Here is a 23,371-nt window from a genome sequence, read left to right as displayed (position 1 = left end):
CCCCCTACCAGCCCACAGGCCTTGCTGGGAAAATCCCCATAGAACCCATTCTAAATGAGGTTATGAGCTCTACCTTGCAGAGCTCTAAGCATCCCCCGCTCCCACCCCCATCCCAAAGCTTTCGAGAAACTTCCCCAGGACCTCTCAGCCCAGATCCGACCCCGGACCCCTACCCTTGCCTCCTCTGCACTTGTAGCCCAGGTGAGTTGCTCTCTCAACAGCCCCTTGGCCGCCTCTCCCCACATCCACGCGTGCCTCCCTCAAGCATCTCCGAAAAGCCAGAGTGTGACTTCCCCAGCCAGCTATTGTCCGGGCAGCACAGTCGCCACGCCAGCATCCCCACCCAGTCGGCCGGCCAGGCAGCCGGCAGCTCCCAATCCCTGCCAGCCCCCACCGCGCCCCGCCCCGCCCCGGGGAGGACCAGGCTGGCGGCTGGGAGTCTCTCAGCCTCCCTCCTTCTCTCCCGCTCCCTCCCTGCCTGCCTTCCTCCCCCGCCCGCCTCTGAGGCAGGGACCGTGCAAATCGAGAAAAGGGGGGACAGACCGGCCAGATAGGGTCCGGTTTAAAGCCCTGAGCTCCCCACTGTTGCCCCATCCAGGCCGGGTGTCCCTAACATCTTGGGACCCGGATTTGTATGAGCTGGGGTGGTTCCCAGGCCAGGAGCGTCCCTCCGGCAGGGCCGCGGTGTCTCCGTTTTGCATCAGGACCCCCCCCCCCTCGGATGCTCTGAGCCACCCTCCTCAACCCGGATCTAAAACCCGGGACACAGCTATCAGGCCAGCCTCTCTCTCCACCCCACCCCCTCTTTCTGGCGTCCATCCCCTCCCCAACACCACCTCTGCTGCTGCCTCTGGCTGTGGACCTGCACCTCTTCCCCATCCCCGCCAGGCCTGGGGAGCGGGGTGAGCCTGGACGAGAGCCCCCCAATCTGGGGCTCTCCCAGGCCATGGCCAGAGTGCTCCCTGAGAGGAGCCCCGGCCCCTGAGCATCTGCTAGAGGCTTGGCAGAGGCCCCGCGGGGACCGGGGACCGTGTCTTCTGAGGACAAAAGGCGGCAGCCAGCAGGCAGACGGGGCGGGGGGGAGGGAGGGACCGGCAGCAAGGCGGGCAGACGGGTAGCAGGGGCCAGCGCTGGCCCCCCTCCCAGCTTGGAGGTGGCGTGAAGATGGGGGTGCGAGTGTGTAGTGGGGGAAGCACCTGCCTGGACCCTCACCTGACAGCTAGCTGGGCACCCCAAGGCTGTGTGCTGCCCACTTGGTATTCCTTAATGCCCCCAGCCCTGCCCAGTGCACCCCTTCGGTGCTTGCTTCCCCTGATGTCTGCGTTTTAGACCAGCCCAGCTGCTGTATCCACAGCAACAGAAGCAGGAGTGTCACTGGCCGCCACATCACTGAAGGTCCCACAATGTGGCCTGGGCTGTGATTTATCCTGGGTGAGACAGCTTGAGTCCCCTCCCTGGATTCCAAGACAGCCCTGCTGAGAGAGCCCAGGTAAGTAGTCAGCATCCCTCTGGCAAGGATGGGGGGCTGAGACTTCTCTTCTGTCTCCCCACACATATTTCAGAGTCTCCATCACTGCCATGCTCTCTGTCTCTCCCTCTGACTCTGTTAGTGTGTCTACCCTGCCCCCATCCCTGTTCTATCACAAGGACTGCTTGGGCACCCAAGCCTGGAGAGTCCTCTAGCCATTTCCACCTTCCCCAATCCCAAATGTCCCATGAGAAAGGGAACTACCACCTGTTTCCCCACTCCCCACACAGGATCTGTTTTTATCATGATGGTCGCTTTGGGGCATGAGGCTGTGTTAATGTCCCGTTGTGTGCTAGCTGTGGAAGACATGCCCGGGAGCCTGGCAGTGCTCTCCTGGATGCCTGCACCCTGGGCAGGCTCAGCCTCCTGCGGCTGCCTCCTCTCCCTCTCCCTCTCCCTCCTCCTCCACTCTCCTCCAGGTTCCTTGGCCTGCATGCAGAGTGTGTGTGTTTCTGTCTGTGTGTGTGAGCAGGCAGGTGGGTAGACATGACAGAGAAGCTGAACCCAGCCCAGACCACCCCCCACTCCTCCTTTCCTTCTTTCCTCTCTCCCTGCTTTCCTTCCTTTCTACTTTCCCCAGTCTCTCCCCACAGGTAGCACAGACTTTTGCTTGCTCACCACTGAAGATATTGCTGTGATTCCCAACTGGTAGGGAAAGTGAAGTGGGGGTGGGAAACATGTCCAGGCCCAAGGCTGCCTGGTGGCTCTGTGAGGGCAAGGACCATGCCACACAACCTGCAGGGACCCCAGTGTGGGTCCCAACCTCCATCCAAGGCTATCTCTGCTTCAGATGCCCATGTTGTATCTGGGACCCCCAGATCTTATGGCCTTGTGCACAGTGGCCAGTGGTCTCTATGTTTGGAGGGGCAGGGAAGCCTAGTGCATGAAGGACATGGATTCTCCAGGGACACTTCCCCCAACTACTAGCTCTGCAACTTTAGTGAGAGTGTGCCACTTATTGAACCTCAGTTTTCCCATCTGTCAAAGAGACTGGTAGCCCTCCCATCATGGATGTGTGTGTAGTGACTAAATGAGGTCGTGCAAACAAATAAAGGATGTGCATAGAAGTGGCCCTGAAGCAGTATCAGCAAAGCTCATGGTCAATATTGCTGATTATTCATGATTAATATTATTATCGATTATTTGGAGGAGGGACCGGCCCCTCTCCTCCAGGGCCTTGGCAGAGATCTAGGGAGGACAGCAGGTAGGCGAATGGGGGTTGGGGGGTGGAGGAGAGGCAGGAGCAGCTCAGTGTTCTCAGTCTTCCTTTGTAGAGAGTGATGACTCGTGGCTATGGGCAGAGCCTCCCACCCCCACTCCATTCCAGTCTCCTTTCCCTGCACTTGCCCCTGTCTGTGCATGCACACACACACACACACACACACACACACACACACACACAGAGGCTTGAGCCCCCATGAGCTAGCGGAGGCCTGGCTTGCAGCCTGCAGCATTCCTGGCCCTGGTGATGTAGGCGTCTCCCTGTTGAGGGTAGACTTGGCAAGAGTTTGGCCTGTGGTCAGTGGTTGGCAGGGCCTGGAAACAAGGCTGAAGCTTCTGAGATCACAGGGCTTCGGGTAGAGCTGGGGTGTGGCCCATGCAGCAGCCAGTCTGATGGGGGACGGGTCCCAGGGATTTGCTAACCTAGAGCCTGGACTGGGGTGGGGGACAGTGGGGTCTGCTGACTGGCTTCTGGGCATGGAGATGTGGTGGGACATTGAGTGAGGGGTGGGTGGCTGGAGGAAGGTCTTTAAGGCCTGGGGAGGGGTAGGAGGAGGAGGAGAAAATCTGAGACCCAGAAGATCTCATGGTGAGGGTAGGGAGAGGTGGGGCTTTGGGGTATGGAGTAGACTTTTCTGAAGAAGCATTTGGTGTGGAAGAGAGAGGACCCAGTCTGTGGTTTAGAGGCATCTGGACCTGAGAGTGGGTATATATATGTAACTGTGTGAGTCTGTGTGTCTATGTGTTTGTGGATGTATATGAGCCTGTATGTGAGCAGGTCACATGATGGTGTGTGCAAGTGTGTGAATGAATGGGTAGCCTTGTGTGTGTACAAGGGAATGGGTATGACTTTGCATGTCTGGGTGAGCAAATGGGCATGTTCGATTTTGAGGCTGAGTGAGATTGTGTTTCTGTGAGCCAACAGGCCTGTTGAATGGCTAGTTGTGTATATTTGTGGTGTCAATTTATCCTTGAATGTACATGTCTAATTATGTTCTATTCCCAACTGGGAATCACAACAATATCTTCAGTGGTGAGCAAGCAAAAGTCTGTGCTCCCCTGGGGGGAGAGACTGTCATGGGAATGTATGCTATGCATGTATACATATAAGTATGAGGGTTTCAGAATGCTCAAGTATGCATACCCAGTTGGGTGAATGTCTAGCTGTATCTGTGTATATTCATGTGCACCTATGTGTGCATGAATGCAGGTATATCTAAATGGTGTGTTTGTGAGTGTGTGTCCATGCATGTAGGGGAGGGTATGTGTGTGAACATGCTTCTGTGTGGGTGTGTCTGTCATGTATATGTATGAGTGTATTGATGCCCATGTGGATTCTTCAGCATTTTAAATTATGTGTATGTCTGTGTATATGTGTTTTAAGTATATATTGTCTGTAGACAGACCTGTGGGTCCACATCTGATTAGGAAACTGTTAATGTAGATGGTCACACGAGTATAAGAACTAATTGTGTGGGTAGAGGGGAGTGTATGAATACATGTTTTGTGCATGAAGATATATTTTGGGGTTTGCCCACGTGTACACATTTGATCATGTATATGGGTATGGCTTTTGGAGGGTTGTCTGTGCCTGTATATAATATGCGCAAATGGCTATGTGCATAGGTGAATGAATGTATTTGTGTACGTGTCTAATTGTGTTTGTGGGTACACTGTTATATGTGAGTGCAAGTCTGATTGTGGTATGCATGAGTAACTACATTTCATAATATTTGATGCATATATTTCAATATGTGTTTTGTTTGAATTTCTGAGTGTAAGTGAATGTGTGAGTATGGATATGCCTGTGAGTGACTGTGAGTGTATATGTGAGTATATGGTAGCAGGTGTGAACATATGACTGTGTGTGCATTTGAGTGAACACATCTGTATATTTGCCCATGTGTTCACACACATCTAAATATGTATGTGTGAATATGCCTGTGTGTGCCAGTCTGAATGTACAAGTATATGAATGTACCACTTTGTGTAGTTCCAGTTATTTGTATATGTGTATTTGTGTTTATTCTGGAACATGTATTCTAGAACAGTGTAAGTGAATGTATGTGCATGCCACTTTTGGTCTCTAAGTGTGTTTGAGTGTGTGTGTGAAAAGTATTATCAATTCTTCTTGTGCAGATGTACAAGTATGTGAGAATATATGACTGTTCTTCCGTGTGTGTGTGAACAAACCTTTTTGTGCAAGTCTTTCTGAGAATATAAGTATAAATGAATGTTCTTTTGTTTGCATAGCTTCTCATAAGGGTGTATGAACATGTGGGAATGTACATGGTGTGCATATCTTATTGTGATTGTGTGAGTGTGTTTTGTAAGTACATTTGTGTCTCCATGTCTGGTTGTGTGCATATAGGAATGAATGATGTACATATCTATGTGTATGTGAATATGGTCACAGGCACACATGCCCTGTTGTGTGTATATGTCTATGTGTGTTAGAATGTCTGTATATGAATACATCATCTCACTGACAAGCATGTGCACATCTGGGTGTTTTGTGTGTGAGTACACCCACATGTGAGTGTGTATGAAAATGTTTATGTGGTCATGTCTGGTTGTGTGTGTGTGTGTATACATTTGGGAGCTCACCTCTGTGTGTCATGTTTGTTCATTGTCTCTTTGGGTGTGATGTAGAGTCTATCCATCTGTGGACATGTGGAAGTATGCCTGTGTGTGTACCTGTGTTTGTGAGTGAATGTATGTCCTTCATGGGCATTATGTCACGGGAGTGTATGCCATGCATGTATGCCTGTGTTTGATGGTAAGTGGAAATGCACATGTAGGACTAAGTGCAATGTGAGTGTGCCTAAGTGTAGGTATTTGTGCATGTGCCTGTCTGATGGTATGTGTGTGTCAGAGAGATTTGGCCTTGGGCCTACCCTGATAAGCCTAATTACTGAAAAAGTGATAAAGGAGGGTACTTAAGAGTCTGTGTGATGCTGTGTGTACACCCCAGCATGTGTTTATGTGCATGTCTGAGAACCAATGGCACCCTGCTAGACCATAGCTGGCTCTGTGTAGACATCCTACAGGATGGCAAGCTTTAACATCTGAGCAATCCATGACCCTCTTCTGGGGCCTCTTTGGCCTTGACCATATGCTGGGCTTTTTGGGGGGGGGTGTCTCAGGATAATTCCTGTCATTCACACTCAAGAAATGGGAACTAATCATGGCTGATGTCCTCTTAGGGACTGAAGTCCTCTTAGGGAAGGGGACCTTGTGACCTTTTAGAAAAGAATTTCTTGAAACACAAAGATCTCTCTTCCCATCCCCCCACCATTGAAGGCCCAGGACAAAATGTGGGTGTAGTGTATTGTCTAAGGTTGGTAAATGGTTTTCATAGAGAGCACCCAAATTATCCCGTCAAGGCAGAAATCTAGATGTCAATGTGTATGTATGAGTAAAGCTATATCTGGGTAGAGTGGTGTGTGTGTGTGTAGAAGGTGGTATATTTGGTAAGAGAATGAAAAGAGAGAGGGAGAGAAGGGATCTGCATTGTGTGTATGTAAGAGACTCTGGGTGCTTCTGGGTAAGATATGTATGTGAGACATTGGCTGTATTTGGGAGGGGTGAGTATGAGTGCAGGTGTATGTAAATGGTGTGTTTGTGAAGTGCTATGAGAACATCAGCCTGTTTGGGTGGAGGATGGTATCAGTGAGAGTCTGGGTATGGGGATGGTATGATATGTATTGGGTATGGTATGAATGAGAGTGGAATATATGTGAGGATGTGTGTTTTTGAGGAGTATGTGTGTATGGGTGTATCTGGCTGGTGAAAGAGAGAGTGAGGAGGTGTTTGGATTATGTACGTGTTTTATAGTGTAGCTGTATCTGTGAGAGTGTGGGTGTTTCTGGGTAGTGTGTGCATGAGGGAGTATGGGTGTATTGGGGTAGGATCATTTAAGTATAGGTATATCTGGATAGTGTGTAGGTGAGTGAGCATACAAGTCTATTAGGCAATGGAAGTGTGCAATGGAATATATCTAGATGGTGTGTATGTGTGTGTGAGAGAAAGAATTTGGGCACATCTGAGTGATGATGGGGGTGTATGTGAGTATATGTATAATTGGGAGGTATCTATCGTTGGTGTGTGGGAGAGTATGTGGATGAGATATGTGTATATGTGTGGAGTTTGGATATTCTGGATGATGGTGATTAAAAGAGGGAAATCTGGATTGTGTGTACGTGTAAAAGAGAATACAGGTGTTTCTGAATATAGTGAGGGTGTGACTGCATGGAAGTATCTGGTGGGAGGAATGTGTAGGTGTATCTGGATGAGTTGTAAGTGTTTGGGTTTACCTGAGTTGGGGAGTGCGAATGGGTGTATCTGGATGTTGTGTGTGTGAGGTGTGGATATATCTGGATGGTGTATGAGAGAGAGTGTAGTGGTACATCTGGGGTCTGTATTAGACAGTGTGTGAGTATAGTGTGGGTAGAGTGTGTTTGAATATGAGTGTATCTAAATGGTGGGTGGGTGAAAGCACAGATGTATTTAGGTGGTAGAGTGCATAGTACATCTAGATGGTGTGTTGTAAGAGCTTTGGTTGTGTATTTGGTTATGTATGTACTTGGACATGTATGTGAGTGTGTGTATAACTGGATGGGGTTGTGTAAGAGAGTTTGGGGGCATATCTGGGTGGAAAGTGTGTTTGGAGTGTGAGTGCATCTGACTGGTGTGGAGAGGATGAAAGTGTGGATGTATCTGGGTAGTGGAGTTGTCTGGGATGGTATACCTGGATGGCATGTGTAAGAGTTGGATATATCTGGGTGGGGTGTGTGTGTGTGTGTGTGTGTGTGTGTGAATGCAGGTGTATCTAGATAGTAGTGGAATGTATCTAGTTGATTGTGTGTGTGTGTGTGTGTGAGAGAGAGAGAGAGTGAGAGAGAGAGAGAGTGAGAATCTTGATGGTCCATTTGGGATGAATCTGGATGGTGTATATATATGTATCAAGGGGTGGATGTATCTGGGTGGGGCTTTGTGAGTGGGACTGTTTTTGGTGTGTGTGTGTGTGTGAGAGAGAGGGAGAGAGAGGGGAGGGAGGGAGGGAGGGAGGGAGAGAGGGAGAGAGAGAACATGAGAAAATAATGGGTGTATATGTATAGGAGTATAGGATTTGTGTGTGAGCAGGTGTCTCTGGATAATGTGTAGGCGCTGTGTGTGTGAACGTACTTAGGCTGCGAACTTGTGAGTGTGAGTATCTGGGTTGGCTGTGTGTAAGTGTAGTGTCTTTGAATGGTTTTTGTATCATTGTGGGCCTATGTCTTGATACCATGTGTGAAAGAGATTGTAGGTTTGCCTGGGTCAAATATGAGGCCTCTAGGTTGGGAGCTTCTATGGATTTGAGTATATTTGAATGTTGCAGATGAGAATGTGGGTGTACGGAGTTGGGAGTTTGCAGAAGTATGGCTGTAGCTGGGTGGAGCGCCTCTGGATGTAGGTGTATTTGAGGTGTGTGTGTATGAGGATGGGTGTGTTTAGATAGGATGTGTGTGAAAGAATGTGGCTGTATCAGTATGGGGTATGTGAGTGAACGTGGGTGTGTCTGAATGGTGTTTATATGAAAGAGAATGTGCACCTATCTGGGTTGGGGTGTAATTGTGTGTGTATCTAAGTAAAGGAGTGTGGGCTTCTCTCTGGCTGGTGTATGAGAGACAGGGTATATCTGGGTGGTGTGTGAAAGAGGATATAGGTAAATCTGAGTGGGGTGTGTGACACTGGGTGGGGCTGTGGGCATGTGGGTATATCTGGATAGTGTGTGTGAGAGTATTTAGGTGTATTTGGGTGGGGAACATATCTGAGAATGTGGGTATATCTGCATGTGAGTGTGGATTTGTCCAGATGGTGTGTAGGTGGTATAACTGGGTGTTTTGTGTGTTTGATAGTGTGGGTGTGTCTGGGTGGGGTGTGTGATTGTGGGTGTGTGTGGGAATGTGTATATCTTTCCCAGGGACACATTTGCCTCTGGTAGAGTGTTTGTAAATGTGAGCACGTATGTGCTTACATGTGTGTGGCTATTGGTACCTATGTATGTTGGTACATGGCTTGTGTGTACATGTGTTTGTGCTAGAGTGGTGTGTATCTGTATGTGTGTGTGAGGTGAGTGTGTTTCTCCCTGTGAGTCAGTTAGCTCTGCAAGGTCTCTGGAGCTAGGCTCTGGATTTGCATCCTAGTTCTGTCATTTATTAGCTGTGGGGCTTTGGGCAAGTCACCTAATCTCAACTAAGCCCCAGTTTCATATTTGTAAAGTAGAGGTAATAATACTATCTATCTCATAGGGTGAGGATCTCATAGATGAGTTAATATTTGGAAAGTGCTTAGGACAGTGCCTGGCACATAATGAGTCCTCTGTGCCATATCAGGTGTTACCTAGTACTAGAATTATTGTATGTGCCTGATGTGTAAGTAATAGTATGTGTCCATCGGCAAGTGCAATGGAGTAGTTTCTATGTGCATATTTCCTACATTATCTGTGTCCATGTGTATGTGTAAGAGAGTGAGCAGATTCTGTGTGTATGTGAGAATGTGTTTCTATGTAAAACTGGCTTCATACTTGTATGTGTCCCAATGTATATATAAAACCATAAGCGTATGAGAAAGGAAGTGTGTGTCTAAGAGGTCAAGGGAGGGGGTTTGGCCATGCATATGTATTTCCCAGTGTACATCTAGGTGTATGAATGCACACATCTGTATCTGTGATGATGTGTGTCCATGTGAGTGCAGGTATTACCTGCACTGCTGGTATGCTGCATATATGAGCACGCCCGCGCTTGTGTGTGTTTTAAAGTTTATTTATTTTGAGAGACAGAGAAAGCACAAGTGGGGGAGGGGGGGAGAGAGAGAGAGAGAGAGAGAGAGAGAGCGACAATCCCAAGTAGGCTCCACACCGTCAGCACAGAGCCCGATGCAGGGCTTGAACTCACAAACTATGAGATCATGACCTGAGCCAAAGTGGGATGCTTAACCGACTGCACCACTCAGGCGCCCTGTGTGTGTTTTTATCTGAATACGTAAATAGGTCTGTAGTAGTCAGGATGTAAAGGTGTGCATGTGAATCTCTGTTGTGCCTATACATATAGGAAGGTTAGTATGCAGGTTTATATGTGATGATGTGTGTGTATAAAAGATTTGTGCCCATATGGCCATGTACTAAGATGTATATATTTGTGTTGTATAAGTGAATGCATAGGTGTGAATGCGTGTGTGCATCTGAGGGTTTGTGTCTGTCTGTGTTTATAAGCATTGGTGGCTACATGGCTATGTGTGTGTGAGTCTGCATTGCTCTGTATATGCCTTCCTCTGTGTGTGTAGCAGTGAATCTGAGCGATGTGCCTGTATGTGTGAGAGTGTCTCTACCATGTGTGTAATGTATGTGTACCAGGGCAAGGTTTGTATAAAACAGTGGATTTCAATCTCGTAATGTAAGAGTCTGGGGTAGGGGAGGGCCTGGATTTATAGGCTGTGAATAGGACTTAGCCTGTCTCTGAATGTCAGTTCTTATATCTATGCATATGCATGATTGTGTCTGAAAATATGTAGGTCCTTATGATTTGGTTTGTATGTATATGTGTCTGCATGTGCCCATTTGTATGGTGAATTTTTCTCTGCCTAGGCCTCTATTTCTATTGAAGGGTGGTTATCTGTGTGTGTGTGCACGTGTATGTTTGTGTGTGTTTTTTATATCTTTGCGTAATTTGCTGGTAGGTAGGTACTTACACACATGCCTAACTTTCTGTGTAGAAGAGGAGGTGTGTGTGTGTACACATACACATGCACCTGATTGTGCTTATCAGCTGGTGTAAGTCTGGATGCGAGTGCAAATTTGAATCTCCATGTACACATGCACCTGTGTGCACATATCTGTCCATGTGTGCTAGTGTGTCTATGCAGTGTGACTAGATGTGAATGTCTTAGGGCATGGCCAAGCTGGCACATGGAGAAGGGGACCATCCATATGAAACATTGGAATAAACTGAAGAGGATTTAGGGGTACTGGGGTTTGGTGAAAAGAAATTCTGTAGATTTTCTTTATAGTACACAAATTGTGATGAGAATAACAAAAATGCACAGTTTTAGGGGAGTTATTAAATATTGACTTCAAATGACATCTTTTCAGGATTTTTTTGTAGCACACTTGAGCTCACTTCTGGAAACATAACTTTTATTCACTCATGCAGATTTGTAGTGGTCAACATTCATGCCCACCTCTGAGCCTTTGATCATGACTCCCTTTATTTATTTTATGGTAATCTGACTTATTTATGGACGTTTTCATTATGATTTGGTAAATCACTTTGTGCTGAGCCTAGGTCTTCTACATCAAGTAATTGTGTTTCTTGGTAAACATACAAACAAAACAAACGAAACAAGTAACTGTTAGTAGTTTTGACACGGATATAAACTTATATCATGATCTGCCATTTCATGTTCTTAGAAAGCCTGTTGCTGAAGGTAAGATCATTCCATGGAGGCTGTGCAGGCACAGTTTGCCCTAATATCCTCAGTAATTAGCCTGAGTGTATGAAACATAGCTGCATGATTCTGCGGGTCATCAAGGCATCAGCTTTGAGGTCATCAGATACCATTTTGGTTTCTCTGAAGCTTTCACACCATAGCAACCTTTCTTAAGAAATGCAGCAACTTGTTATTAGTGCAACTGCGTGTTTGTGCCTCTCTGTTTCACCTCCCTTTTCTAACTCACTTGTTTTTACCATGGCTGGGCAGAGACCCAGGTTACCCAGGTTACCCAGGTTCTCTGCTGTAATGGGTAATGATCTCTTTTGTCTCTTGGTAGTCACCATCAACAGGAAATTGCTTGAATGGGTAGGTGGCAGCAAGTGATCAGAGTTTTTTGTTTTTTGTTTTTTTACTGGTTAAAGCCTCTTTCTCCTCAATAATCAGAACTTGGATAATTCAGTCTTTGAATTTTGTGCTTCAAAGGTAAGATACTTCTTTAAATCTAACACCTCTTTCTTTTCTTTCAATCAAATATGATGTTGAAAATCTTGTAACGAATGCACATTAGGGGCGCCTGGGTGGCTCGGTTGGTTGAGCATCTGACTCTTTTTTTTTTTTTTTAAGTTTATTTAATTTGAGAGAGAGTGAGTGAGAAAGTGCTCCAGTGCATAGTGGAGGGAGGACAGAGTTAGAGAGAATCCCCAGGAGCCTCGGGGGGGGGGGGGGGGGGGGGGGGGGGCTCAATCCCAGGAACCTTGAAATCACCACCTGAGACAAAATCAAGAGTGGGTCATTCAACCTACTGAGCCACCCAGGCGCTCCTAAGCATCTGATTCTTGATTTCAGCTTAGGTCATGATCCCAGAGTCGTGGGATGGAGCCCCACATTGGGCTCCATGTTGAGCATAGAGCCTGCTTAAGATTTTCTCCCTCTCCCTTTGCTCCTCTCCCCCACTTGCGTGTGCTCTCTTTCTAAAATAAACACACACACACACACACACACACACACACACACACACACACAAATGCACATGAATTTTGAATCCAACAAAAAAATTTTCATTTTGAGTATTTCAAAATAATTGATGAAGCTTTTACCCTAAGGAGACACAGACATTGCTTTACTCATCTTAATAAGTCTTTTTTAATATTCAACTTAATAACACCAACTAAATTATCACCCAGGGAACCATTCATGACCCCACTTCTTCTAATTTGAAGTTTGTCTTCGAATCCATAAACCTTGACAGTATGCCTTCATATATTTTTGAGTATTTCAAAGTTTTTTGATGTAATTTTATTCATGTACTCTAAGAGCCATTTGTTGAAACAAGTAAGCATCAAATAGGCAAATGAGAATCATTCACAAAAAGATGCTGAAAATTTTCTTTTAGCTCATAAATCTTTTACAAAATCCTTATACATTTAGGTTTAGAACAGTATAGAAAAATGTACTGAAATCAAAGCTTCACAGAAACCAAACACACAGGTGGGTAGTCCTTTGGATTTAATAGAATCTACCTAGTATCATTTACTGTGGAAATCAGACCTACAGGCAAACTTTGATAGGTGAGTGCTCCTTGGTGTCCGAATCTTGGCATTTTCTTTTTCTTTTATGTTTTATTTATTTCTAGGAGCGAGAGAGAGAGAGAGAGAGAGAGACAGCGTGAGGAGGGGAGGGTCAGAGAGAGAGAGGGAGTCACAGACTGAAACAGGCTCCAGGCTCTGAGCTGGCAGCACAGAGCCCTACGCGGGGCTCGAACCCACGAACCGCGAGATCATGACCTAAGCGAAAGTCGGACGCTTAACCGACTAAGCCACCCAGGCGCCCCAAATCTTGGCATTTTCATAGCAAATTCCCGATGTAAATTTCATGCCATCTCAGCAGCATCCATTTACAGACTAATGTAGACTTTCCACGATATTTCAAAATATTCATATATCACTTTGAATATTTCAACCTTAGTTTATTTTGATGCTTCTTGCATTTCTCTTCAGTCTTTCTGACTGGTACTGTGAACTGGGCACAATTAATCAACATCTAGAGACTCACCAATATAAAATGAAAAACCCTTTTGATTCAACAACCTTCTGGGTTAGTGTCATTTCAATGTTCTTTGACCCACCATCACTATATCTCCTAATAGCGATCATCGAAAGTGACCACTTTTCTATTCTTTTTACCTCATTGGTCTCTAATATGGTGTGGACAATTTTCTGGCAGATTGCTAACATGTGAGATTCTACTGCGAGAGGCATCTTAGCTTTACTGGTTAATCATGCAACCCTGTCACTAGCTGGTTGAGCTCTATCTAAGGATGTTCTAACCATCTCATAAAAGAGCCAGGTTTCTTAATTTGCACTTTGAGATGCTTTAAAAACTCCAAATATTTCTCTGTGTGATAGTGTTTTGTGGCCGGTTGACCGACATAGCCTACTGGGAAATGAAGTTTCTTTTGATAACTTTCCCACGCAAATCAGACATTCAGGCTTAGGAAGAGAGGGCTTATTTGGCAGCTGAATTCAAATTTGAGATAATCCACATTAAACTGCTTAAATTAGGGACAGATTTTTTCGAGAGGAGACCTAGATTTTTTCAAGAGGAGACTGTGTTTGTCTTGTGAGTCTCCTGGTTTTCCAGCTTTAATCAAAAAGTCCATTTTGATGGAAAAAGAAATATCTTAAAAATTGAATCTATTTGAATATGAAGTATTGAAGGGGCCAGCAGATCTTTGTGACTTCTGAAAACCTATTTCTTTTTTTTTTTTTTTTTACAAATAGTTTATTGTCAAATTAGTTTCCACATAACACTCAGTGCTCATCCCCACAAGTGCCCTCCTCCATGCCCATCCCCCCTCCCCCCCACATCCATCAGTCCTCAGTTTTTGTCAGCATTCAAGAGTCTCTCATGGTTTGCCTCTCTCCCTTTCCCCCACCATTTCCCCCCTTCTTCTCCCCCTTGTTCCTCCGTCAAGTTCCTCCTAATCCTCCTATACGTGCAAACATATGATATTTGTCCTTCTCTGCCTGACTTATTTCGCTCAGCATAACACCCACAAGGTCCATCCATGTTGCTACACATGGCCAGATTTCATTGATGAATGGATCAAGAAGATGAAAACCTATTTCTAAGAGAAATTTGAGGTCTTTTGTGTTGTTTAGAGAGAAGCACTCTGGAAACAAAGCCTTAAAGGCCTTTCTTTCCCTTTAAAGAATCAATTCAACTCAAATACAGCCTGACTTTATTCATTTATTGACAAATACTTTTACCTAAAAGCAAAAGGTAATAATTAATTATAAAATCGCATGAAAAATCAAACTTGGCTAATTTTTAATATTAAAAACCAGTCTCAAGTAAGTCAGTAAATAAACCAAGAGGTAATAAAAATTTTTTTAAATTATGTTGTTGTAATGTTTTTAAAAGAGTCCTTTTAGAAATACTTATGGATGAATGGTATAATAGATATACTTCAGGATACTCTGGAAATGGATGAGATTATAGCAAAACAAGACCCTAAGAGTTGATCATTGGTGAATCTGGGCAATGGGTGCACTGAAGTTTGTTGCAGGATTCTTTCTCCGTTTTTATATCTGAAATGTTCTAGAAAGGAAAAAAATTTTATGAAGAAGCAGCAATCAAGGCAATTAACAAAACAATTATATTCCCTTTAGGAATACCTAATACTATATAATAATAACAACAGCAACAGTCATATAGAAAAAAAGTTGTGGAAAAATAAATGTGGTCAAATTAAAAAGAAAAACAAATGTTGTACATGTATTGGCCAAACCAAAAAACCTCACTGATGAACCAGAGTGGCAATCAAAGTAATAATCAGATTATCTGGGATGTTTCAACAGGAAGCAATCCAAACATTTACAACCTCCCTTTGAACCCCTTCAGGGCTTCTTGCTCTGGCTCCCTGCTGTGGCAGGTACCCAGCAGCCAAGCAGCTCTGCTAATGTTTCCACCTGTGCCTGAAGGAGTTGGCTGGTCTGTGCACATGTGTGGGTTTGTCTCTGGGTGTATATCTGTTGCAGGGTGTGTATATCAAGTAATGTGAGCATGTTTGTGTGTGTACACATCTCTGTGTGTGCAAGGGTGTGTTTCTATGTACAGGTGGTTTTTCTCGTTGTGGTTGGCTGTACTTCATCTTGCAAAAAGGTGTATGTGGGGGGGAGGGGGGAACTGGTATACTTTTCTGCATAAGGGAGTGTGTACATGAATGGGTATCTGTTTGTACATGTGCCAGGATATACATGTCTGTTTCGGTGAATATGCCTAATCTGTGTGAAAGGGTTTGGATCAGTAGGCCTCTGTGTGTTAGAGTGTGTTAGGGTATGTACAAGTGTGTATATGTGAACAGTTTTTTGCTTGTCTATTTCTTTCTCTATGCAGATATTTCTGTGGATATCTAAGGGGGATTCTGTCTGTGTGTACATGTCTTTGTGTGTTTGTGTGTATATGCATGTGGGAGGGTTCAAGTGCATGTGAGTATGGTGGCATATGTAAGTGACTTTGAATGTTAACATGTGTAACTGTTTGTATGTGGTGATATAGGTATGCCACTGTATACATGCCTGTGTCACAAAAGCTTGAGTGTGTGAGAGGATTTGAACAATGTGTGAGTGGGTTTGCATACATGTAGCTATCTGTCAGGATTTGAGTGTTCATCTGTGTGTGTGTGTGTGTGTGTGTGTGTTAGGGGAGTTATAATTGTGGGTTTATGGGCCATTGCACATGTGTGTGTGTGTGTGTGTGTATGTGTATGAGTGTGTCTGTGTATATGAGCAATTCTCAGCCCTCTCATACCTAAACCCTCTTTTATGTAACACATAACACCCCCTTACTATAAGGACGTGAAGTTCTTAGATAATATAGTCTCTCTGCACATAAAATTTCAAAAGAAAATCCATATAGTATTTTATGCAATATACATATTGTATTAACTCTAATACAAATAAATAAGTAAAAGGAACGTGATTTATAAGAAAATAATTTGTATTTCAATGTGTAAATGTTTGGGCATGGCACTCCCCAGGAAATTCTATAGGGTAGTTAGAGGCTTGTACCGTCTTATGAGTGAACATGGATTTGGGAGGGGAAAACTCAGAGGCTGCGCCGTGCCAAAAGTGCAAGAAAATGACAGGCAAAGGCCTAGGTGTGAGATTTCCTGAAATAGTGAACAACTCAAAGAAAGTGCTCCCCAAAAGAAAGTGCAATCACCTCTGGATTTACTTGACAGCTATATTCCTGGAGAATTTAGGGTATATTAAATTAGGGGGAATTTTGTATTTATATGTGAAATACAATTAGATTCAAGGTTCAATTCATTACAAGTCCAAAGTCCTAGGGCATTTAGGACATATGTTGGCTGTGTGGGACTGACCCAGAGATCGCTGGATGGCCAGCATCCTTGCCCTGGACCCCAAAATATTGGAAGCACATGCTACACATCAGCATTGTGGCCACCAAAAATGCTCTTACAAATTTCCAAAATGTCCCCTAGGGGGCAGTAATGCCTTTGTTGAAGAGGAAGCACTGTGTTCAATTTTTTTTTCCTTCGTTTATTGTCAAGTTGGTTTCCGTATAACACCCAGTGCTCATCCCAACAAGTGCCCTTCCCCATGCCCATCACCCCCCTTCCCCTCTCCCTCACCCGCATCAGCCCTCAGTTTGTTCTCAGCATTCAAGAGTCTCTCATGGTTTGCCTCCCTCCCTCTCCCTATTTTCCCCCTATCGTCCCCCCATGGTCCTCTGTTAAGTTCCTCCTAATCCACCTATACGTGCAAACATATGGTATCTGTCCTTCTCTGCCTGACTTATTTCGCTCAGCATAACATCCTCAAGTCCCATCCACGTTGCTACACATGGCCAGATTTCATTCTTTCTCATTGCCATGTAGTATTCCATCATATAGATAAACCATATCTTTTTGATCCATTCGTCAGTTGCTGGACACTTATGGGAAGCGCTGGTGTTTAGACAGGGTATTCAGTGCCTGTGGGAAGGAGGCCTCATACAAGATGTACTGTGTGCACGTGCACGCGAGGCAAGGTCCCTATGTGTAAGCTGGCTGCTGTCCGTAGGTCTCCATAGCAGTAGGCTAGGTGTCTGTGTGAGGGTGTGTGTAGGTGTCTGTGTATCTTTCTGAGAGTATCTGGGCATGAGCAGGTGCGTATGTGTTATGTGCATGCACTGATTTTAGCCTAGGATGGGTCCAGGCTGTGGCTGCCAGTCTGCTCAGAAGAAACCTCTCCTCACCTATAGAATCGCCCCAGCTTACTAGGCAACACCAGAGTTTTGTTTGTTTGCTGCTATTGTTTTGTGTTGTTTCATTTTAGCATTTGTTTTTGTTTTCGCTGAGACTCTGGACTACAAAGTATCCACCTTCTGGATCTTAGTGTGTTTCTCTGTGTCTCCCTCTCTCTATGTCCATCTTTGTTTCTGCTTCTATCTCTATCTCTGCCTCTGTCTCAACCCCGGTTTCTAAATCTCTATATTGTTCTCTCTTTCTTTCCTGGCATTATCCCTCTCCTCTCTCTCTTTCTCCCTCCCTCCTTCCCTCTCTCCTTTTGTCTGTTTCACTTTTCTATCTTTCTCTCTTTCCCTCCTTCTCTCTCTCGGTCTCTTTTTCTCTTACTTTTTGTCTCTCGTATTATCTCTGTTTCTGTGTGTGTCTCTGTCTCTTTTTTCTCACTCTTCTTCCCCTTTCTGTCTCTATTTCTATCTCTTCCTGTTGGTGTGTAAGTCTCCCTCCCATTTCTCTGTTTATTTCTCCCCTTCTCCTTCCTATGTCTCTGTCTCTCTCACACACACAAACCTCTCATCTCTGTCACTCTCTATGTGTCTCTGACTCTCTTCTACATTCAATCTCCGTCTCTAATGCTTTCCCCCTGCTTCCCCTCAAGGCTAAGGAGTGTGTGTGTGTGTGTCTGTGTGTGTGTGCACATTTACAGACACACACACACACACACACACACACACAGTTGTCAGCCTGTCCACAGTTCTGTGGGAGCTATCAGGCCTTGATAACTTCTCCCAAGCCCCTGTCCTGGCACTTTCTCATGGCCTACTGGTACCATGTCTGAGACCTCGGGGTGCCGTCAAAAAAAAACTTGTCCCGAGGTGGCTGTGGCAGGCCAGGTTGGAGCCAACTCGGAAACAGTACAGAGGGGTGACCTTTTTCCTGGAAGGGGAGGGTAGAGAGGCTCCATACAGCCCGTAACCCCCAACCTCCAACCCATCTCAGCCCCAACAGTAGTTCTGAGCTTCTCCAGCTTCTGCCCAGGATACCTTGCTGCTTTCCCTCTGGAACCTACCATATTCACTTATCACTCTCCCTCTCCCCCTGCCCGCAGCTTGCACACACCAGGAGTCGTCCTGTCCACCCCCCACCAAGCTTTGCCCATGCCCTCCCACTCCTGTATTGGCCAGGCTGCTCTTTCACCAAATCCTACCTGGGTGCCTCCAGGCAGCCCTCCTTGAGCCACCAGCCTATTTAGTCCCTCAAACAATTAAGTGATTTGACAACCTTTAATTGAAGGTCTACCATATGCTATGCACTGCTCATCTAGAGAAGAGCATGTGAGTCTATAATCCCTGCCCTTGTGGAGTTTTTCTTCTAACAGGGAGAGGCAGACAATAAACCGAATTTTGAAAGTAAATTATATAGTGCACCAGAAGAGATAAATTCTAGGAAGAAAAATAAAGCAGGGCAAGGGGCGTGTAGTGCTATCATTTCTCACCTGAATACTGCAGGAGCCTCCTGTGCAGTCTCCTCAGTTCCCCCTTTGCTCCACATGGTCTGTGCTCCTCACAGCAGCAAGGGGGATGCTGCGCGATCCCGAATCAGATCAGACCTCGCTTCTCTTCCCATGGCCCCCATCTCACTCAGAGTAAAAGGCAAGGTCCTCACCATGACCTACATGATCTGGCCTCACCACCTTTCTGACCTCACCTCCCACTACTTTCTGATTGCTCACTCTGTTCCAAGCACAGTGGCCCCCTTGCCCTTCCCCAAATACACCACATGTAGTCCAACTTCAGGGTGTTGCACTGGCTGTTCCCTCTGCCTGGACTTCTCTTCCGTCCAATACCCACATGGCTTACTCTCTCACCTCCTTTAAGTCTTTGCTTAGATGATACCTCCGTGAAGCCTTTGCTGTCCATTTCATCCAAAAGTATACCTCCCCCACCCCTAGCACTTTCTATCCCCTTTCCCTCCTTTCTTGTAAGGAACTTATCATCATCTGACCTACTATAGTTCATTTATGTATTATCTAGAATATCAGCTTCATTAGGGCAGGGACCTTTGTCTATCTGGCTCACAGCTGTACCTCCAGTGCCTGACACACAGTAGCTACTCAATAAATCATTTTTCAATGAATGAAAGTACACAAGCATACCCACATCTTTAGACTCACAATCTGGACTTCCCACCCTTCTTTGAGCATGCTAAGCACATTCCTGATCGTGAATAAGAAAACCTGTTTAATGCGTGGCTACCAACATTCACAAAAAGTCATGAAATAGAAAAGAACTAATAGGGTACATGACACACAGGATCAATACCGTTTTTTGAAACTTTTAGTTCAGATCTGTGTGCACACATGTGTATGTGTACCTGGTTGTAATGTAAAATGTATGTCTTACTATGGGTAGAGGTCAAAAACAGTTTGGAGAACATAACCTTAGGTCTTTGCAAAGGGGGAGAAGAGCTGCACCAACACCCCCACCCCACAGAACCACCAATGGAAGAAACAGGTAACCGAGGACAGCCGGACAGGTGAAGCACCCCCTCACCCAGCAAGGAGGGGGTAGGAGCAGCAGTGGGCCAGGGGCAGGACCTGACACCAGCCGGGGAGTAAGCGTGGGGGCCATGTAGACCCACTAACGCTGCCCTTTCTGTTTCTTCCTCACCTTTCCTTTCCACTGGTTTCTCACTGTCTCTTTTTTTGTTCTCTCTCTCTCTCCCCCCATTTCTATCTCTATCTCTCCTCTCCCTCCTCTCTCCCTGTCTCTCTGGTCCTGTTTCTTCTTATCTCTTCTCACTCTCACCCTCCCATTGCTGTCTCAATTTGTATCTATTTATATCTTTGTCACCATTTTCTCTTTGTTCTATCCTTTCTTGCTCTGTCTCTGTGCCTCTGCGTTTTTCTCTCTATCTCTCTCCTGCCCTCATCTTTCTGTCTCTGTCTGTCTCTCCCCCATTATCCCCATTTGCAGGTGCAGCCCAGCAGGACAACTGATGGAGTCCCCCAGGGCCCATCGAATACCGGACTGGCTGATCCCGTAAGGTTGGGAGCAGCCCCTGCCCCCTCAGTATGGCCAACACTACTGGAGAGCCGGAAGAGGTGAGCGGCGCACTGTCCCCGCCATCAGCATCAGCTTATGTGAAGCTGGTGCTGTTGGGACTGATCATGTGTGTAAGCCTGGCGGGCAATGCCATCTTGTCCCTGCTGGTGCTCAAGGAGCGTGCCCTGCACAAGGCTCCTTATTACTTTCTGCTGGACCTGTGCCTGGCCGACGGCATACGCTCTGCCGTCTGCTTCCCCTTTGTGCTGGCTTCTGTGCGCCACGGCTCCTCATGGACCTTCAGTGCACTCAGCTGCAAGATCGTGGCCTTTATGGCCGTGCTCTTTTGCTTCCATGCGGCCTTCATGCTGTTCTGCATCAGCGTCACCCGCTACATGGCCATCGCCCACCACCGCTTCTACGCCAAGCGCATGACACTCTGGACATGCGCAGCTGTCATCTGCATGGCCTGGACCCTGTCTGTGGCCATGGCCTTCCCACCCGTCTTTGATGTGGGCACCTACAAATTTATCCGTGAGGAGGATCAGTGCATCTTTGAGCATCGCTACTTCAAGGCCAATGACACGCTGGGCTTCATGCTTATGTTGGCTGTGCTCATGGCAGCCACACATGCTGTCTATGGCAAGCTGCTCCTCTTCGAGTATCGTCACCGCAAGATGAAGCCAGTGCAGATGGTGCCAGCCATCAGCCAGAACTGGACATTCCATGGTCCTGGGGCTACCGGCCAGGCTGCTGCCAACTGGATCGCTGGCTTTGGCCGTGGGCCCATGCCACCAACCCTGCTGGGTATCAGGCAGAATGGGCACGCAGCCAGCCGGCGGCTACTGGGCATGGACGAGGTCAAGGGTGAAAAGCAGCTGGGCCGTATGTTCTACGCAATCACACTGCTCTTCTTGCTCCTCTGGTCACCCTACATCGTGGCCTGCTACTGGCGAGTGTTTGTGAAAGCCTGTGCCGTGCCCCACCGTTACCTGGCCACTGCTGTTTGGATGAGCTTCGCCCAGGCTGCCGTCAACCCAATCGTCTGCTTCCTGCTCAACAAGGACCTCAAGAAGTGCCTGAGGACTCACGCCCCCTGCTGGGGCACAGGAGGTGCCCCGGCTCCCAGAGAACCCTACTGTGTCATGTGAAACAGGCCGGTAGGCAGTCAGGCAGGGAGAAGGTCATGGCTACCTTGCTGGGGCCAACAATAAGGGAAGGGTGGGCCCCATGCAGGAGCTTTTCTTTCTGAGCTCCAGCCCCAGCCCCTCAAACTACTTGGAATCTAGGCACCTTTGCCAACACCTCCCCAGGGTTGGAGACTGGGGTGGGGGACTGGGAGAGAGGCGTTTCTAGTTCTATGGGGCCTGTCTCCGCCGCCTCCTCTTCCATTTCCACAATCTCTCTCCTTTCCTCTCTCTCTTTCTTCTTCTTCTTCTTCTTGCTCCTCCCCCTCCTCCTCTTCTTCTTCTTCTTCTTCTCTCTTCCTCTCTCTCTCCGAAGTGACAATTCAAGAAAGAAAATAAGACTGAAAATGCAGGTTTTTCTACTAACAGCTGAGGAGACAGGCTTTCTTGCTTTAATGTCTCTCCTCCTGACTTTGTCCAGAAGGGGGACATTTGTCCTGTAAAATAGACTTCCAGAGCTCTTATTGCCCCCTCTGCTCCCATGCACCTTCTCCTTCCAAGTCCTTTAGCAAGACCTGGATTTTAAGGAGAAATTCATCTGCTGACAACAGGGATCAAAGGGGGTGCTGGGTCCCCAGGGAGCAGGGATGTTTAATTGCGATGTTGTGTGCAATGTTGTTTTAAGCTAACCCTGGTCCCAAGCCTAGTTTCCTCTCCCTCCCCACCATGTCCAAACCTCCTAAGTGTTTCTTGTTCAAGAAACCAGGAGGGGAGGGGAAGGACCCTTGGAATGGGCTCAGGCTAGGTGAAGAATGGGATGTCAGCTGCATGCCTCGAGCTGAAGAGACCTGAGCTTGGCTGCATTCTTTCAAGCTGCCTCCTGGATCCCCAGCCCCCAACTCTTCTTCCTGAGGATGGAAATCCACTCCAGCCCCACTAGGGCTGATGTGGGTGCCATATGGGCAGGAGCATTCCCCCCAGGGAACTGTAGGGAGAAAGCCAAACTCCCCAGACTAACTGGAAACCAGTGTCTGGGGTCAGAGCAGAACTCAACCCCAGAATTGTCTCCTGGGTTCATACTATTGTCCTGAAGACGAAAAGTTGGGGGGTGGCCTTGGCATAATACATAGTGGTATAAGCTCTAAGGCACTGTGGACTTGAGTCCATTACTCTCTGACCTCTTTTTGTCCCCTTCAAGCCTCAGGGGCCTCAAGCCCCTCTTGGTAGCCCTTGGCCTTCTGGACCCTCAGCCCCCAACTTCCTTCCCCTGAACATCCCTTCTCCCCTTCTTTCCCTCCACCTAAAGTGGAGCAGACTACAGCCAGATTCTTCAGGTGGGAGAGCCCAAGCCTCCCTCCCAGGGCAGAGTCCACCCTGGACTCACATCATGGCCAGTTCTTATGGACTGGTGAGCCAAGCTGGCATTCCTTTGCCTGGTCTTGCCCAGATTCTTTGTCCCCCTCTCGTTTCCTGGGGGAGGGGGAGATCTGTATTTATCTACACCCCTTTCCCTTTCGGATAGAAGCCCTTGTCCTAAGCTCCCTCTCTACCCCCCAAGACAGTCCCAGGACTGGGGAAGCCTTGACCCAAGAGGAATGGGGAGGGCACTCTAGGCAGGAGAGACATTAATAAGCCTGGCTGTGGAGTGGCCCTGGAAAGGCAGGCCAGAGTGGCTGAGAGGCTGGAGGGGGGGGTGCCTGTTCTCTCAGTGATAGTGATGGGTGTG

General features: G+C 46.8%; 1 protein-coding gene across 1 annotated transcript; it reads left to right on the top strand.

Annotated features, from left to right (window-relative positions):
* Nucleotides 1-1,461: 1,461 nt before the first annotated feature.
* GPR173 (G protein-coupled receptor 173) lies at nt 1,462-21,934 on the top strand. The gene is made up of 2 exons (XM_039221006.1): nt 1,462-1,489; nt 20,450-21,934. The coding sequence occupies exon 2, from the start codon at nt 20,548-20,550 to the stop codon at nt 21,667-21,669; it is 1,122 nt and encodes a 373-aa protein (XP_039076937.1). The 5' UTR covers nt 1,462-1,489; nt 20,450-20,547; the 3' UTR covers nt 21,670-21,934.
* The last annotated feature ends 1,437 nt before the right edge of the window (nt 21,935-23,371 follow it).

The sequence above is a fragment of the Hyaena hyaena genome, unplaced genomic scaffold, assembly GCF_003009895.1.
Source record: "Hyaena hyaena isolate Hyena2069 unplaced genomic scaffold, ASM300989v1 scaffold_932, whole genome shotgun sequence".
In the NCBI taxonomy this organism is placed as follows: Eukaryota; Metazoa; Chordata; class Mammalia; order Carnivora; family Hyaenidae; genus Hyaena; species Hyaena hyaena.
Note: the sequence above shows the minus strand (reverse complement) of the source record. Positions and strands in the feature narration are given on the sequence as shown.